Source organism: Panicum virgatum, chromosome 2N (assembly GCF_016808335.1).
Source record: "Panicum virgatum strain AP13 chromosome 2N, P.virgatum_v5, whole genome shotgun sequence".
NCBI lineage: Eukaryota > Viridiplantae > Streptophyta > Magnoliopsida > Poales > Poaceae > Panicum > Panicum virgatum.
Window position 1 is genome coordinate 54,290,287 of NC_053146.1, and position 17,696 is coordinate 54,307,982.

Consider the following 17,696-nt stretch of genomic DNA (forward strand, 5'->3'; position numbering starts at 1 on the left):
CCGGTGTGGGGTCCACGTGCAGCGAGTCAAACTCCACTAGCCGCCCTGCCCCGAGTTCTCTCCCCAGTCGTCCCCACCGTCCTCTTCCAATCCAAAACCATCCTCCGTCCGAGCAAGCGGAAGCGCGGCCCCTGCTAGTGCTAGCACACAAGCACGCTCGCAGTTTGGCGGCGATGCAACGCGCCGCGCTCCTCCGCCCGCTCGTCGGGTCCCCTCTCCTCCCCGTGGGTCCCCTCGCCGCGCGGCGCCGCTGCCGCTTCCGTGGAGGCGTTCGCGTGAGGTCCGCAACCGGGGAGGGCGGGAGCGGGCCCGGTGGTGGAGGTGGAGGCGGAGTCGGCGAGGGAGACGTCGCCGCAGCTTCTTGGCTGAGCTCGGCGGTGGGGGAAAAGGTGGACGAGCTGCTGCGGCGCGAGGAGAACCGGGCCCTGCTCGAGGGCGTCGAGGACGCCGAGCGCCGCGTGGAGCGCGCCCGCGCCGCGCTCGCCGACATCGAGCGCCAGGAGGCCGAAGCGCGCTTGGCCCGCGAGGAGGTCCGCCGCCTTGAGAAGCGGCGCGACGAGGTATGCTGCTATCCACGTCCACTGTGAGTCTGTGACGCGCTTGCTATCCAGCCTGCTCGATGTTTTGCCAGTTCAGCTGTTCGACGTTTTGCCTGCTCTGCGAACAAATCCCATGCCGTGATGGCTCGCTCACAGTAGAGCAACATTTCCGGATCCTGTCATACTGCTGGACAGACCCCACAGCCAAGTGTTGTAGCTCTGGTCATATAGACGCTACTAAAGATATGATTGTATCATTCTCCGCTGAACTGTCCCATCTTGAGTCCATGTGCTCAGCATGTCCTTTGGGCATTTCCGTGTATATTCATAAATTGGATTTTACATCGTCCGGTCTGTTAAATTAATACGATATAAATGATGCCTTACCATGTTTTTTTAGCAAACATATTACCAGCAGCATTTGCCATGCGACCCCATGATATTGAAGGCAGGATGATTATTGGTTGTGATGTCAACTTTATAGAGCATTATTATTGTCTATGATTTCAACTTTAAATGATAATAAAGTTCTACAATCATCGAAATCTTCATGCTGGGAAAGGCATTGATAATTTGTTGCTTGATGCTTGGTCTCTTATTTTTTAATAATTTGCTTACTGTGTTGCATTGAATAAACAAGATTGCAGAGTCCCAGCGGGAATTACTTCAAGCAAGAGAAATGATTGATGAAGCTCAGCGTTCTTTGACTTCTAGTCTTGAGGAAGGAAGCTTTGGAGATGTGCCAAATGGTGATATTGATGAAGATAGCGAGAGACTAGAATCTGTAAAAGCTGCTGCAGTTTCCTCTATAGTTGGTGTTCTGGCTAGTTTGCCCATATCTTTCTATGAAGTTCAAGATCTGCCACAACTATTTCTTCGGTCATCAATTGTTTTCATGAGTTGTGCTTTGTTTGGAGTCACATTCCGGTACGCTGTTAGAAGAGATCTGGATAATATCCAACTAAAAACAGGGGCTCCTGCTGCGTTTGCTTTTGTTAGAGGTAAAACCTGGCAACATGGTTTCTGAAAGCTTTTCCGGGCACATTCTTGAGAATGTTCATTTATTTACTGGAACTAAACTCGCTGCAGGTCTTGCTCTGCTGGAATCTGGTAGAACCATCGAGCTGAGTACCGATAGCTTGATATCAGTTGCTCTTGATGGTGCATTTAGTGTGGTTGAGAACATTTTCATATTTCTGCCTGTTGCTGTTGCACTGGACTATTGTTTTAAGATGAGTTTTTTGAGTCCTTTTCCTAGAAGAAAACAATAGCTTCTGTGAAGAATATGTAATTATAATATTGATTGCTCCGATTGTCATATGTAATACAAATGACATCATAGATTCATCAAGTCTATCAAATAATATTTTTACATAATCTTCTTCCTAATATCTTATGCAACATAGAGTAGCTCACTAACTCATATCTTTCTCGTCAACATGAATTTTACTTCTTGAGTGTCCTGCTCTTTATAATGACTGACATAGATGACATATGCTGGAATGCATCTTTATAATACCTCCTTCACATGGGGTACGATCCAGGGGCGGAGCTTCCTTGTGCCATCAGGGTCGCCGGACCCCGATGAATTTTGCAAAAGTCAGTGTAAAACACTGTTCACTGCTGTATTTGACCTTGTTGTGCTAATAGAGCCGACCCCGGTGACTTGATCGGCTGGCATCGCCCCTGCGATCGCAGTTTTAGATGAAATTCTGTAAATCCTGTGGTTTGTCCTTCATCCAGCCTTCATCCTGGTGTAAAACAAAATTCCTACACCCTGGGATCATCTACTGTCTCTATATTCTGATGTGGTCATGTAGAAAAAGTATTGCATGATATCTATGTTCAGTTTATGTTCTGTCTGCCATCTACATTAATTAATGCTTGATCTAATGTGCTTGTCTGTTAGTACTTTTCCATTCATCTCACAGATCACAATTGCTTTGAAGCAACTCGTTGCTGAAATGTTTGTAATCTGATAAAGTATTTTTCTGGTCTTCCATAAAGTGCCCATCCAGATGGATCAGAGTGATATATCATTGCATCGCATAGGTCCTCAGACAGTCAGCATCGGCAGCATGCACCTAGGGTGCTTATTCTTCAACCATCAATGGTGGTGTACTTGCTGACTTCGTGAAGAAGACACACAGGTGTCATCTCCATGCTTAATACTAGTGGTGGGATAGTGCAGAAAAAATGCCTCATGAAGCATAACCAAAAGAACGTGTGCAATTTCTTTATAGAGTTGGTGCTGCAGTACATCTATTTGGAATGCTGCAATTCAAGACGCATAGCATGCTGAAAATGGGGGGGGGGGGGGGGGGGGGCACTCAGCAATCAGCATATGTGGTAAGACCTGATCCCTTGGGCTGGTTCTTGATTTGGTTTGGTGCTTGTGGTAGGGTTTCCTGTCGTGATTCCTGTGGATGCAAGTTCACCCCTGTGGTGGTGAAGATTGGGAGTAATCACTGTGGATTGTTAATTATTTGATGTGATTTGGTTGCGGATCCTTTAATTGGGTTCTGTATTCTGTACCCCCCCCCCACCCACCACCACCCCCCACCCCACCCCGCCAATTGAAATCGCATTGGAAAAGGGCCTTAGTCAATTGAGTCAAGGTGGTGTGTTGCAAATTTGGGTTTGTAATTTCATCTGCTGTTAGCTCGGTATATATCTACTTTTGTGCTGTGGGTTCTACTTCTCTGTGGAATACTGAAACTCTAGCTTGGACCTTATCTATTCACAAAATTCCAAGTATGGACTTTCTTACCTTGATAAAAATTCTTAGCTTGCTGATATTCAATGTTAATTTAGTGGATGCTGTAATGCATTTTTAAATAACAGATTGCCAAGATCACTATTGAAGGATCACCCATCTGACTGCCATACTCCCTGAAGAATTAGGACTTTCTCACTTTGAAAACCCAGTCCAGGGAGCTGTAGGGTCATGGTAGTTAAGCTTCTGAGCATGCTACTGAAGGAACTAAACGTTCACATTTGTTCTGAACACCACCAAAACTCCACATTTGCTTTATACCGCGCTTCTGATTAATCAGGCTTAATGCCTACATCGGTCACTCTATAGACTCTGTCCTGGAAGATTTTAACAGCATTGGCTACCGATTGAGCACTACTTGTCTTGTGCTATTTTTACCGTAGTGTGTAGCTATTAATTCATTTGGTGGTACTCAAGCAATTAATGTCATCGTGATTACTCAGTTTGGTTTACCTGTGTTATCTGTCATACATCAGCTGTTGGACATTATTGCCAATCTAATCCTGATAGACCTGCGTGTTCCATGCCATGATTATGAGATTACTAGTTTATTGGCTGTTTGCATGGTAACATGCTAACAGTCACCAAACTGGCATGTTTCAGCCAATTATATTTTTCAGATGGTTTGAAGCGATCTCCAGCATGTTTTCCAAACAAGAATAGAGTTGTTTGCTTGGTTGTATGCTGTTTGCTGGGAATTCTCAGAAGCTGGATTGGATGCTGTAGACATGCATGTAGGTGATTGAAAGAGAGATGGTCATGACTACCTATTGATTTTTTTTCGCACACCTATATATACTAGGTGTCTGAAATTGCCGATCGTTTTAGGCGACAATATTCCATGTTGCAGACGTTTTCCAACGTTGTAGATATTGCTCTTTGATGATGTAACTTCATGTTAACGTTGCAGACGACGCTTTCAATTCAAATGTTGGATTCCGCTGTCGCAACCCTTCACCTGAAAATTTGTAAAATTATCTGCATCTGAAATTTAAGCAACTCCCAATGTCCTGTGGTTTTCTTGTTTGTTTCTTATATACTGAATGATCCTGCATGTTATGAAGTTATCACGGTTTATTCAGACTCGCTGACATTTTGTGCTTGGAATACTCTGATATGTTCATAGGTGTGCATTCCAGAAGCTCGACCCTTGCTTGCATCATTGACTTCCAGGCGTTTAAGAGCATGGCTAATAGCTGCGCTCACGGCCGGTTGGGATGCATGTCATGATGGTGGTGGGTTCCGGTGGCTCAGCCAGTAGTAGCGGACGGAGGAGCTCTCAGCCGGCTTGAGCAGGCGGATGACAAGACGCCCACCTCCTCTCTCTGTTCATGTAGACTTTCAGCCGGCTTTCCACCACCTATAATACTTGCTCTAATCTTATCCTGCTGGGTGCAGACGGCGGATCGCTCGAACTGAACGCCGGCACCGCGATTGATCGCCGCCTCGTCTTTGCTGAAGCTCTTCTGTTGATGTCAGATGGTTCAGAAAATTCAGATGAGCAACCGAGTGTTGATAGAAGACGGTAGCAGTGTGGGGTCCAAGATGCAGCGAGTCAATCGCCACTGGTCGGCTCGCCAATATGGAGCCTTCGCCGTCCACTTTCAAATTCCATCCCAAACAACCAAGAGCAAGCGGTCGCCGAGTGCGCAGTGCGCACACACGCACGTCGTGGGCGGCGGCAATGTAACACCCCGAACTCACCCTCACGTTGGGTCCCCCAACATTCCGGCGGATCCCCTCGCTGGTCGCCGCACGCCGCACGCCCCCGCCGCCGAGTCCATGGAACCGTTCGCGTGCGGTGTGCACCCGGGGAGGGCGGCGCATCGGAGATCGCTGCACGCCTCGCCCGCGAGGAGGTCCGCTCCGCCACCTCGAGGAGGGGCGGCGTGAACAGGTATGCCGTCATCCAACGCGATGCGCTTGCTGGCTGCCTCCAGCCTGTTCGGTGGTTTGCCAGCGAGCGATGCCACTGATGTCCGTAACGGCTGGATCGCTCACTGTAGAGCACCCTGGTCTGGTCTGGCCTGCATGTACCCCAGCGTCCAGCCTCCCACACTGATGCACAGACGCCAGGCGTCGCGGCGAGGACGTAGCATGAGCCGGCACCATGTTTTTCTGGTGCGATGGTGTTATACTAAGCTAGTGCGGCCCTTGCATGTTTGGTGGATGCGGCTGTTGCGTTTGAGCTAATGTGGTTAATGTCTTGGAGGAAGTTTAAATAGCCAGACAATAGAATCATGCTCAGGCCAGTTGTATCCACGCATTTGGTTTAGGTCTGTCATGAGCCGAGCCCATCTAATATTGAGAAAAAAGATATCCATGCTAATGCTGGTAGCTCTGGCAATGCATACACCACCAAAGAAATAGTATTAAAAAACAAAAAATCCACGTGGAGGTAGATGTTGTATCCTTCCACTGAACTGTCATCTTGAGTCCATGTGCTTAACATGTGGATGACTTGCACTTGCTATGATTTGAATCACTTGTTTTGGATGGTCTCGCTATGATTTGGATTTCTTCCGTGGGATCTGAAAAGTCTACATATATTCACTTAACAAACTCGTTAGTCCTAGTAATTATGTTATCATTCAATCACTAAAGTCACAATTAATAACTTAATGAGGCCATTTTCCTTACAATTGACATCGCCTGCTTGCTTCGTCATCATATGTCGAGCATATCAAGTTTTAAATTCATTCTGAAAATTTTATTAAAAAGTTTGTTTCAATCGTGTGGTTCGGTCTGGTAAATTAATTTCTCATAAATGGTTGCCTTATCTTGTGAGCAAACATACAGTACCAGTAGCAAACTAATTTTCAGAAATGGTTACCTTATGTTGTGAGCAAACATACAGTACCAGTAGCAAATTAATTTTCAGAAATGGTTACCTTATCTTGTGAGCAAACATACAGTACCAGTAACACTTGTCATCTGGGCCCATGATATTGAAGGAAGAATGATTATTGGTTCTGGCCTCAACTCTATATGGCAATAAAGTTTTGCCATCATCAAAATATCTTCCTGACATGCTGGGAAGTCTCTTATTTTTGAGGTTACAGTGTTGCATTGCATAACAAAAATGAGACTGTATTGCTCCGTCCCACCAGGAATTGATGAAATTAATTGTTCCTTGTCATCTAGTCTTATGGAAGGAAGCCTTGGAGATGTGTCAAGTGGTGTATTCAGAATAAGAAACTAGAAACTGTAAAAGCTAAAGCAGTTTACTCTGCAGTTACTGTTCTTTCATGTTTGCTCATTTTTATGGAGTCCAAAATTTCCACAACTATTTCCTCAGTCATCAGTTATTTTCACTAGTTGTGCTTTGTTTGAAATCACATGCTGATATGCTGTTAGAATAAATCTGGATAGTATAAAACTAAAAACTGGGGCTCCTGCTGTGTTTGCTTTTGATTGATGTGAACTTAAAACTGGGAAATGTGGTTGGGATTTGCCTTTTCTTTCAAAATGAATTTATGTTCCCAAAAAAATTTATCATATTCCTGAGAATATTCATTTATTTACCGGAACTATACTTTCTGGAGGCTTTGCTCTGCTACTGCTAGAATCTGGTAGAACCCTCGAGCTAAGCAATGGTACATTAATATATCTTGCTCTTGATGGTGCAGTTAGTGTGATTGAGAACATTTTCACATTTCTTCCTTCTGCTTCTGCATCGGACTACTGTTTTAAGATGATCCTACCCACAAAAAAGGCTTCTGTGAAGAATATATTGGTTCCTCTGGAGTTACATGAACTACAGGTAGCACCTTAAATTCATCACAACAAACATTTCCCTGCGCACTCATTCATCAAGTTAGCCAAATAACCTTTTTACTTATTATCTGGATTCTACACAGATCTTGTGAGGGATACATAACTTCTAACTTCACTGTGAGCATGAAATTCAATTCCTTTGTGTTTGCCTATACCATTGGTAATCATCCAAATTTTGGAAATTCACCTGGATCAATTTTTTAGAATGTTCATTTCACATGGGTTAAGAAGCAGTTTTTGAAGAAGTGCTGCACAACCTGATACAGTGATTTCCAAGTACTACTTCTCCATTGGTTTTGACGTTTGCTGTGAAGAAAATAGTTTCTGAACTGGGTTGTGACCTGATGCAGTACTATTCTGGTCTTTCATAAATAGCCAATCGGATGCTGGGTGACATATCATTCATAGCAACATGGGTCCTCAGAATGGTTGCTACTGTAGTCCGAAGGATGCAGAACAGATATTTTCACTATTATGAGCCTTGGAAACATGCACCTAGGGTTCTTATTCTTCATCCATCAATGGTGATGGACACACCTGGCCTGTAGAATCTTGCTGGCTTTGTGAAGAAGACACAGGTCTCATCCCCATGCTTAATAGTTGTGGTGGGGATGGTGCTGGAAAGCGCCTTATGAACCATCACCTGAACATGGTTAACTTATCACTATTGCGATCATTTCGTGATTAACAATAATATTTTTTTTCTCATCCCCACTATTTTTTCTTGAATGTTCATCCCCACTGTATTTGCTTAGTTTTTGTAGGAAGCAGTCAGATGAGATCTATCATAACTACATCTTTGACTGCATTATATATTTGTATGTGGGAAGCTATTCGGAGATTAGGGAATTTATAAAAACTACTTGCACGTTTTCTGCTTGTTATTTAAGATCCAAGGCTAATCCCTGAATTTTTGGGAGCTGCTTTACTAATGAGAACTGTTGCCTTTACGAGCCTAAAGACTACAAAATGCATACCACTACTGCTGCCAGCCTTTACTAATGAATCATGTGCAGCTGTAGTCGCCATTATTTGTGCTATTAGATGCCACAGTAGCATGATGTCAAGTGCTAACTTACAGGCTGCTGCCAAGCAGCTACGTATGTCATAAGTGGCTAGTGTATCAAACATACCATATATGAAAAGCAAATGAAATTGTGTGCAGTTTACTGTTGAATGATAGAGTCGGTGCTGCAGTACATCTATTTGAAAGCTGGAAATATGAACATATGTGCACGTGTCAAGTATCTGATGAACTATCAACTTTGATTTAACTCTTGACTATTTATGACTGCTTAATTCTGAATCCGTCAGCTGTTAAAGACTATTCTCAATCTTATCCTGATAGGTTGATAAGCCTGCTCATTCTCTGTCATGATTCTGAGACGACTACTTTGTTTAGTTTGTTAGCAGTTTGCATGGGATAGTCACCAAGTAGGCCTCTAATCCGTTACTTTAATGGGGCCACAACATGCACATGCAGTGTGCCACATTACAGTGGATTACTGAGTCGGCTGGAGGCTTTCTGAATCATTCTTCTCTTGCTATGACTAGTGAATCTCTGTCCTTTTCTGGCTGTGAATAGAATATAGCTGGGAATCTCGCATTTGCTTCCTCAGTGAAAGAATTTACTTGTGTTGAATGAGGCCAAGCCAGTTGCAACCAAAACTCCATTCTTTTGTCTCCTGGACCATTCAATTATGGGGCTAGTATCTTCATATAAAACCATGATATGCCTTTGAGGCTCGTCTAAGCTACCGTCTGCCTTTCTCTTGTGTTTTCAGATTGGTTCCGAAGAGATGGGCCTAAAGGTATTCCGTTTTGCTCATGGTACAGCCTCTGTCAGTGTTTGATGTGTGCTGTCTTTGAAGTTTCTATCCCTTGCACTGACTCATGAGTTTCAAGTCGCTATTCTTGTATTAAGTGCTCATGTTGTTAATGATCTACATGTTCTCGTGACACTGCCAGGTGTTCCATTGGCTGAATCGGAGGATGCATCCTAACACTGAGTACTGCACCATCCATGAGAACAAGGGTGAGCATGTTCCTGGGATACCTTACGTGATCATATATACATTTCTCTGTTCTTATTTTCTAAAATTAATTTTTTGGAATAATGCAGCAGCCATGGAGGATAAGGAAGACTCTGTGCGTCAGAGTGTTGCTGAGAAAGACACTGAAGCTCTGCTGCTCCGTGATGTTCTTCTTAACGGTATACTTGCAATCGGCACACTTGGACATCATGTTGACTCCCTTTGTCCTGAGGCCTGCATTGAAGAAGATGATTTCCTCGTCATGGATGAGGAGGTAGTAGTTGAGGAAGAGAAAAATGAAGAGGAACCCAGGAATGAGAAGGTCAAAGAAGATGCTGCACTGGCAATAGCACTAAGTGAACCAGTAGTTCCTGTTGTTGAGCCTGCCAAGATGCATTCATCGTCGATGAAAGAAGACAATTTCTCATGTTTCGTGACGGAAGAAATCCTAATGCATGAGGTTGAAGATGGGGGTGCCGCTAATATCCAGGAACGACCACTTCTGATGGTAGAGAAGGTGGAGAAAGTAAGAACTACACTTGCTGATTTATTTGCAGCAGAAGCATTCTCATCTAGTGCTCCAGGGGAGAAGAATTGCCAGGATATCGTCATTGTTGCTGGGGCATCCACTTCGAAGCCTGCATTGTGCACTGAAAAGGCGCATAAAAAGAAACCAACGAAGCCAACACCAAAGCCACTGAAAGCCACAAGAAAATTAAGTCGGGTATGGCTTGCTTTCTTCGCTCATGTCTTATGTTTGTTTCAATTATCCGAATTTCCTATAAACATCGACAAGAATCTTTTGTGCTCCGATCAATGGCCAACTTAATCAACATATGATAGCAACTTGAAGTACTACAAACTCATCAGACATGATAACCCTCATATGATTACATCTTAAAGTCATACTCGTTGTCCAAAAAGAACAGAAGCTCATGAGAAGAATATGTTATAGCTTTATAAGTTGTGCCATATGTCCTAAACTGGAAAAGTTACATTGCGCTTCATATTTAGCAATCTCTTGCAACACTGGAAGTGGTCCAAGTTTATTATTTCATACCACATAGCTTCTTTATTCACACCAAGTGTATTTTACTGGATGGCTATCTAAGTATGCCTGATGTGTGTAGCCTATCTTGAGACTGAACCACTAATCTGCAATGCATCTGTTGGCTTTTGGTCGTCTTGTGAAACTAAGTAGGTCATGAGGAAGATGTTGGGGAAGAAAATCCACCCAGAGCAGCTCAATGGGCGTAGCAATGCAGAGGGCCCTCTTACTGCATGATGTACCTAGTCTTGCCGACAAGTTTGCTTCCCTATCTGGTAATATGCTTCCTGGAGTTTTCCTTTCAACCATGCTTTCAATTTCATATATTGGTGAGTCCTAAACAAGGATCAGCTGGCTATCAAATCAGCATGCTAGGTGTTTTGTGGACCATTGTGTACTGTTTCAATTTGTTCTTGGCTCTCGTTTCTTGGTTCCTAACAAAGTTATAATATTTTGGAAAAAGTCTATATTACCCCCTCATCTATGGGGGTGGACTAAATAACCCCCAACCTATAAAACGGTCTATATCACCCCCTGAACTTTCCAAAACCGGTCAAATTACCCCCTAAAACAGTTTTGAAAAATCATAGTAAATCACAGAAAAATCATAAAATAAAAAATTCAATTGTGTTGGACTCCAAATGAGTAGATCTACTAGTGAATATATAATATGGTATGCTTTAGTTTTTTTCTGTGATTTACTATGATTTTTCCAAACTGCTTTAGGGGATAATTTGACCGATTTTGGAAAGTTTAGGGGGTGATATAGACCGTTTCATAGATTGGGGGGTTATGTAGTCCACCCCCATAGGTGAGGGGGTGATCCAGACTTTTTCCTAATATTTTCAGCATTAAATTTTAGAGTACATTGCCAAATCTAGATTTGTCAATCGATCATACAAATAGATATATGTTGAATCACAGCTGCAATTTAGAAACGAACATGCACTATGTGGCGACATTTCACTGGGACAGGAATATGTAAAATTTGTCAGCTCCCTTAAGGTGCATACAAAAGAAATGAAGAGTGCAGAAAAGTCGTTGGCTATATCAAGCTGTTCTTAGTGTCCGTAAAACGAAGTGATAATCTGAAAAGGAAATTTTTTATCACCTACTGCCTCCATTTATTTGGAGCTCACAAGACAGTCTAGCGGCTGCTTTCACCAAATATGACAGCACCCAAGAAAAATGTATCAATGCCTCCATTTATTGGGAGTTCACAGCTCAGTTAACTGATGCTTGCGCCACACACTATGACTCAAAATCTGACATGTCCCCTTGTCCTTTTGTTTTCGTATAAAGTTGTAACACCCTATCTTGATCCATTTCACAATAATTACCCTTTGGTCTCATGATGGCTTTAAAAAAAGGTCAACATAATGTAAATTTGATTGCTTAGGGATCATTGACCGGTTCCAAAAAAAAAAGATTGCTTAGGGATTTGTATCTCTAATCCTATCATGGAACTGCCAGTAGTTGGAGGAATGACACAAGATGAACCCGTACTGAGTAGCTAGAATAGAAAGCATGGGGTCCGACTAGAAGGTATTCCCCTCTGCCATGTCGCAGGGCTTCTTAGAAGCAAAATAAGGGCACGGTATTGTACCATTGCCTGCACCTAGTATTATAGCTGCACAACGACAAGCATGTCCTGGAAAAAGCTAGCAGACAGGCAACTAATCATGTTCATATAGTCTGTCCTGAGACCATTCCTTACTTGAGATATCAACCAAGCCAGTTGATGGATTGAGTCCAACAATGGCAAGGTTCCACTTCTCCCCCTGTATTGTGGGCCAACTCTCCTTGGATCTTTCGCTGCACCGATCTCATGATATATCATTACCGTATAGGCTCTAGAATATGTGGTTTACAATAGGTTCTGCATTTCATTTCAGAAAAAAAAACATTGGGTTAACATTAGATAAATTGCCGTCAAGTAAATGCTTGATTCTAGAGTGCATAGTAGTTTTTACTTTTTCTGAAGGAGAATTACTTGGATCTTATGGCACTCAGACAATAAGGATCATACTTAAGATTTTGCAGTGAATGAATTCGCATTTCACAACAAAGTCGTGATGCTTTTTTCATGGACTTGTGCAACTGATATTTTCTGAGTTAACGGTTGCTGTGTGGCAATTTTAGCTAACAAAAGCATTCTCTGCTGTTGCATTTCGCAGGTTTCATTGGATCCCTACGACTGAGATTCCTTGCCCGAGAGAAGCGTCCATGCATATGTTGACAGTGTTGAAGTACCTTTTTTTTTGTTGCCGTGTTTCGTCGCCGGTGAAGCATGAATAGCATTCTGCTTTCCCTATACATATATTCTCGTCGTGCCTATCTGCATGTAAAAATCAACTGCTGAGGTGTGTATGATCTTGTAAGGTGTCATTCTCCGGCGCGCTGTCGGCGCCGCACTGTCCCGTCGTCGCGGTATGTGTCGTAAAAAAAAAGTTAATAAACCTCCTCTGTTTATCCGTTGGCATGATCACTGGTTCGCCCTGTAACGCATGGAGGCCATGCCGATCTTGTGGCCGTCCGGTCCGCGCTGTGCGCCTGATGACGCTGCCGGCAGCTGCCGCGACACGGCACACGCCCCAGGTACGCCTCCCTCGCCCCGCCCCACGATGGCGCCCCGCGACGGGCGGAAGCGGACGAGCCCGCGGGGCGGCATCGGAGCGGAGCGGCAGACAGCAGGTCGCCGGTTCAACGCTGTCGCGGGGGAACAGTACGTGCCGCGCCCACTGATCCATCAGCATCAGTGCGCTGTCGTCGCGCGACGCGCGCGCCTTGGCGTACGGCCGTCCCAGGCCCCACAATGGGGGGCCTGAATCCGATCTAGCTTTTGGGCAAAGCGGTTTGATGCGATGCGCCGCTGGTGCTTGTGCCCTCCGTCTCCGTCGGTGGCGAGGGGCGACGCTTGCTTTGCGTCAGTGGCTACGGTGCCGTTCCGTCTATCTGTCCAGACTCGCAGAACGGATGAAGCTTGAATTGTTCGCTCCAAATTTCGCCGGGTGCAGTGGCTCTGGAACACGGTCAGACCTATATCTTTATCGTATGCCGAGTAAGGAGTGCACGGCAAACCCCCTCTGCCGCGTGGGCCCCCACGCCTCCTTTACCGTGTGCCTAGGCCTTTGACACATGGTGAAATCAAAATCTTCGCCGTGTGCCTAGCCCTCGACACACGACGAATTATTACCAACGGCATCAGTGCGATGCCGCCGCCGTCAATTGGATGCCGCGCCATCTGCACGTCTTTTTGCCGTCGGGTCTTCGCCATCGGTCACGCTCGGCGACGTTTTCACCATGTGCTAGGCTTATTTCGTCGCATGCTTTGACACACGGCGAACACTCGAAATCCGGTAGTGGTAGTGGTTGGACAGGGCGGAGCCAGGATTTGATCATTGGGGGGCTAAGCAGTTATTTGGGGGGCCAACAGTCTTACCGCAGGCTGCTGCTGGAGTAAATTCCACTTTTGATAATGATGCTAAGGGAGCATTAGGGGGATCAGCCCCCTGCCCGCCCCACCTTGTCTCCGCCCCCTGGGTTTACAGCTCATTATTGTACGTAGCCAGCACCGAACTTGGATCTTGACCCGATCGCGCAGACGATGATCTTGACCCTCGCACGGCACGATCCAACACTGGGCCGTGGCACCAATGCAAGTTTGACGCGTGATGGCTCTCTGTCAGTACATCTACTATAACTTCAAGCATCGGAATCTACAGCGACTTAGTGCTGTCTAGGATAAGATTTCGACACTAGCTAGCTAGTGTTATAGACGCACTTATAGGACCATCCTTCCTCATTCCACTATAATATAATGGCTTGTGCTATCAAGTGAAGAATCATCGGATTGTACTAGCTAATGTGTGAACACTTGCTAAAGATTGGATGGTACAAATGACATGGATATAAGTTTAACTAGATTTCTCACGCGTTGTTGCGGGATTTGAGAGCGTTTTTTAATAAACTATCATAAAAAATATAATAATTCTTTAAATAAAATGCTATAGAGAGCATGTAGTAAAACAAATAAGCACTTCGATCGAGTTTACTAAAAAACAAAAAAGAATAGATTTTTTAGTAAAGAAAAGCTCGTATAAATGGTGTATTTGTAGAGATTACGTTGAAAGCCATACGAGAAATCTCTTGGATGAAAAATAATAGATTTTTGAGTTATTCTTTAGTTAGAGAAGAAATAAACGAATAAGACATGCATTTCATGGATATAAGACGTGCACTAAGTTGATTGGATGGTTACAATAATAATAAAGGTGGTGTGGCTGATTCTTGAAAATAGAGAAATAATAATAAATCCTTATGGATCCCAATAGTGATGCATATGTTGAAGTAGCTGGATGAAGTAATTATATATATTCTAAATATTTTTATTAATGAATAAATTATTATAAATTAATGCTAGTGGATTGCATGATATGTTGCACATGAATAACAAAATGCTACTGTAATGTGTTTTAATTGTATGTGATAGTGCATTGCTGAGGTGGGCAGCTTGTATGTTGAGAGAAATCTCTAGTGGAGACCAACTATATAGGTTTTATGTTTTATAGATTAGGCCGCTAGGGTAGTAGGGGTGGGCACAATTTCCCGAACCCGAACTACCCGAACCCGAACCCAAATTACCCGAACCCGAATTACCCGATCACTATTTCGGGTAGGAACTTGAGAAACTCCTTTAAAACCTAATAGATTATGGTCTAATCCACTCACTTGACCCCAACAACGCAATAAGAAATTTAGTTGTTATATTTATTGATTGCTTGTTTGTTTGATTTGTGCAATAATAGTGATATGTTGATCTTACTTTTGTATTTAATCCCTCTTTTTTACTTATTGCCTAATGGGAGAGACAATGATTTGGCAATTGATCGGGTATTTCGGAAAAACCCGAACCCGTATTGCTTTTTTCGGGTTAATTTCGGGTAGCTTTTTTAGATACCCGAATTTTCCATTACCCGAACGCCCAGGGCTATAGGGTAGTGCTCAACATTGTATTCAACTGTTATACATAGCTTTGCTGGCTTTCAGCTGATTATAAGTAGTTACCACCGAATTTGGTCCGAGTGCTTGGATCTTGATTGGGCCGACGACGAAAGCAGATCTCTGATGGGAGCAAGGAGCATACATGCCTGAATACTTTCATTATTGCGATTGATGTGCTTCAATTCCCTGCATTACCAGTAGAGGCTGCCAATGGTGGGCCTGCCACTAGGGCCACGCCCGGGCCATGGCTCTAGTCGTGGTCCAAAAAATTTGAAGCCCAATCCACAGTACACATAGGGCACACCTCGTTCCACTCGTCCGTGAAAAGCTGGATCTGCCAGGCCAGTGAGAGGCAGTGACCCATCACCCCCCCTCGCACGAATACTAGCAGCTATGCAGCCGAAGCACACGCGTGATGGCTTTCTTTCAAAGGATGTCACTACAACTTTAAGCATTAGATCTTGATTGAGTGCTGTCTGGGATAAGATTTCGACACTAGCTAGTGTTCGCATATAGTACCATGCTTCCACTGTAGTTTCTTTTTCTGAAGATTCTTTCACTGTGATGGTTGTCAAGAGGTGCTATTTTAAGCGTGTGCTGTCAAGTGAAGAATCATCGGATTGCACTCATGTGGGAACATTTACTGAAGATAGAAAAGACATGGATAGAGGCCTATAACTAAGTTTAGACCAGTAGGTAGAGCTGATCATTGTGTCAAATATTTTTACGAGCAAGGCCTTGTATTTGATAATTATTGTCCCGCCATGGGTTAACTAGGCTCAAAAGATTTGTCTCGAAAATTATAGAAAATTATGTAATTAATTATTTTATTTAGCTACATTTAATACTTCATGCATGCGTTCAAAGATTCGATGTATGTGGCACTTTTGACTTATAATCTTTATGAAAATTTAATATCAAAAGTTATATATCCTGTAAATATTTTCTTCATAAATTTATAACAACAACCATGTGATGTCATTCTATATAACTTTTTATATATTGACAGGCCAAGTTAAAAGAAATTCGATCAACTAGAATCCTAAAATTTCCCTTCAAAAAATTCCTAAAATGGACCATGCATGTTTTGAGTGGGAGTATTAGCGCAGCAAGTTTTATAGAGCTTGGTGTGCTGAACTTTTGTAACCCAACCTCTCTACTCAAGCTGGTAATGGTTTGGGTCACAACCGGCTCTGACAGTTTGGTTCTTACTGTGGGTCACTATTGTCCAGTGAGAAATGGTTTACATTGTAAAGTGGTCTGGCTTGGTTTGGTTTTGCTTGGAAAACAGATTGGCTGGTTTGGTCTTGGGCTTCGTCGCACTGCTTCATTTCCTTTTACCTCGCGAAATAAATTGAGTTCTGTGGAAGGCTTGCAGCTAATATGTTGAAGCATTAATTTTAGGCAACACGCAAGTAAGATAGCACAGCATATATGGTTTGATAATGGAGCGGAAACCATAAAAAACAATGGGAACAATGGGTGCAGTTCGGTTTTGGTTTGAAAGCACTGGAAAATTAGTTTGGTTCGGTTTTTGAGGTACGTGGTTTGGTGTGGTGGGGTTTGTTTCGCATTTAGCTTGGTGCGGATTTGGTCTGGATGTCGGGCCATTAGCAGCTTGACTCTCTACAAAGAAAATGGTTTCAACACAATTGTGGTATACACTCTGTTTGTTTGGCTTGTCAGCCAACCAGCCAGCAGTACTGTTCTCTCATATTAAATCAGCACCAACCACCAGCTACCAGCCAATCAGCAGTACTGTTCTCTTATAACAAACCAGCACCAACCACCAGTCACAGCCAAGCGAACACAGCGATAGGCTTCCAAGGGAATAGAGTCAGGGGCTTTTGCAGGATCTGGATGAGTGGTATTGTGGTATTGCGAAGGAGTATACCCGCAATCATACCCTATAGTCCTAGAGATGTGGGCTTCTGTTGACCCGCTAATAACAATTCTTGTGTCCATACTCCATAGTGTGGGTTGTGATCGCTCATGAGCATCGCATCGGCAGAATCTAGCAATTGGTTCTGTTGTGTACGTGCTCGTATGGCAACATCCAGTCATCAACATGCTCCAAACATAGAATTATATGGTGAGAACATGGCGTGACAAAAGGAGGGAAGACTGGTTTCTGATGGTAGGGTTCAAATTTCAATAATTTTTCACAATTTCCAACATGAAAGTATATAAGATTTGTATTTTCGTTGACTCAAATCGAAACCTCAATATTCATGTTAGACGACAATAGGCAACAACACATAAGGGAAACTTTAATTTCCAGCTTCTATTCTTCTAATGGTGTGGTAGTAGAACATTAAGAAAGTGTGACACTTCTAATGGAGACAAATATTTTGCAACATAATTAGTACGATTTACTTCAAGAATATGGAAAATCGAGCTATACTATCAACTCAGTTTGAGCAGTTTTGGTTTTGGTGTTGTTATGTAATGGAATATTTTTAGAAGTTGTAGTGCATTGGCACCTTGTTCGGGGGATATGGTGTGGTGTACACGAGCAC

At 43.4% G+C, this 17,696-nt stretch overlaps 2 protein-coding genes across 8 annotated transcripts; both read left to right on the forward strand.

The window, feature by feature from the left end:
* The first annotated feature begins 59 nt into the window (after nucleotides 1-59).
* LOC120661323 lies at nucleotides 60-1,928 on the forward strand. The gene is made up of 3 exons (XM_039940141.1): nucleotides 60-560; nucleotides 1,180-1,540; nucleotides 1,629-1,928. Exons 1-3 carry the CDS (start codon nucleotides 174-176, stop codon nucleotides 1,808-1,810), a joined length of 930 nt encoding a protein of 309 aa, XP_039796075.1. The 5' UTR covers nucleotides 60-173; the 3' UTR covers nucleotides 1,811-1,928.
* A 923-nt stretch (nucleotides 1,929-2,851) lies between these two features.
* Nucleotides 2,852-12,656, forward strand: LOC120661324 (protein TILLER ANGLE CONTROL 1-like). 7 transcript variants are annotated; one of them, XM_039940143.1, is made up of 8 exons: nucleotides 2,852-2,888; nucleotides 4,442-5,212; nucleotides 6,945-7,078; nucleotides 8,877-8,903; nucleotides 9,061-9,127; nucleotides 9,218-9,849; nucleotides 10,327-10,448; nucleotides 12,351-12,656. In XM_039940143.1, the coding sequence occupies exons 3-7, from the start codon at nucleotides 7,010-7,012 to the stop codon at nucleotides 10,408-10,410; spliced, it is 879 nt and encodes a 292-aa protein (XP_039796077.1). In that variant the 5' UTR covers nucleotides 2,852-2,888; nucleotides 4,442-5,212; nucleotides 6,945-7,009; the 3' UTR covers nucleotides 10,411-10,448; nucleotides 12,351-12,656. The 7 variants fall into 7 exon arrangements, with proteins under 7 accessions (XP_039796077.1, XP_039796082.1, XP_039796076.1 ...); XM_039940142.1 differs by having other exon boundaries at nucleotides 2,862-2,888; nucleotides 9,215-9,849; XM_039940148.1 differs by lacking the exons at nucleotides 10,327-10,448; nucleotides 12,351-12,656 and having other exon boundaries at nucleotides 9,215-9,651; nucleotides 9,710-9,850.
* Nucleotides 12,657-17,696: the final 5,040 nt, after the last annotated feature.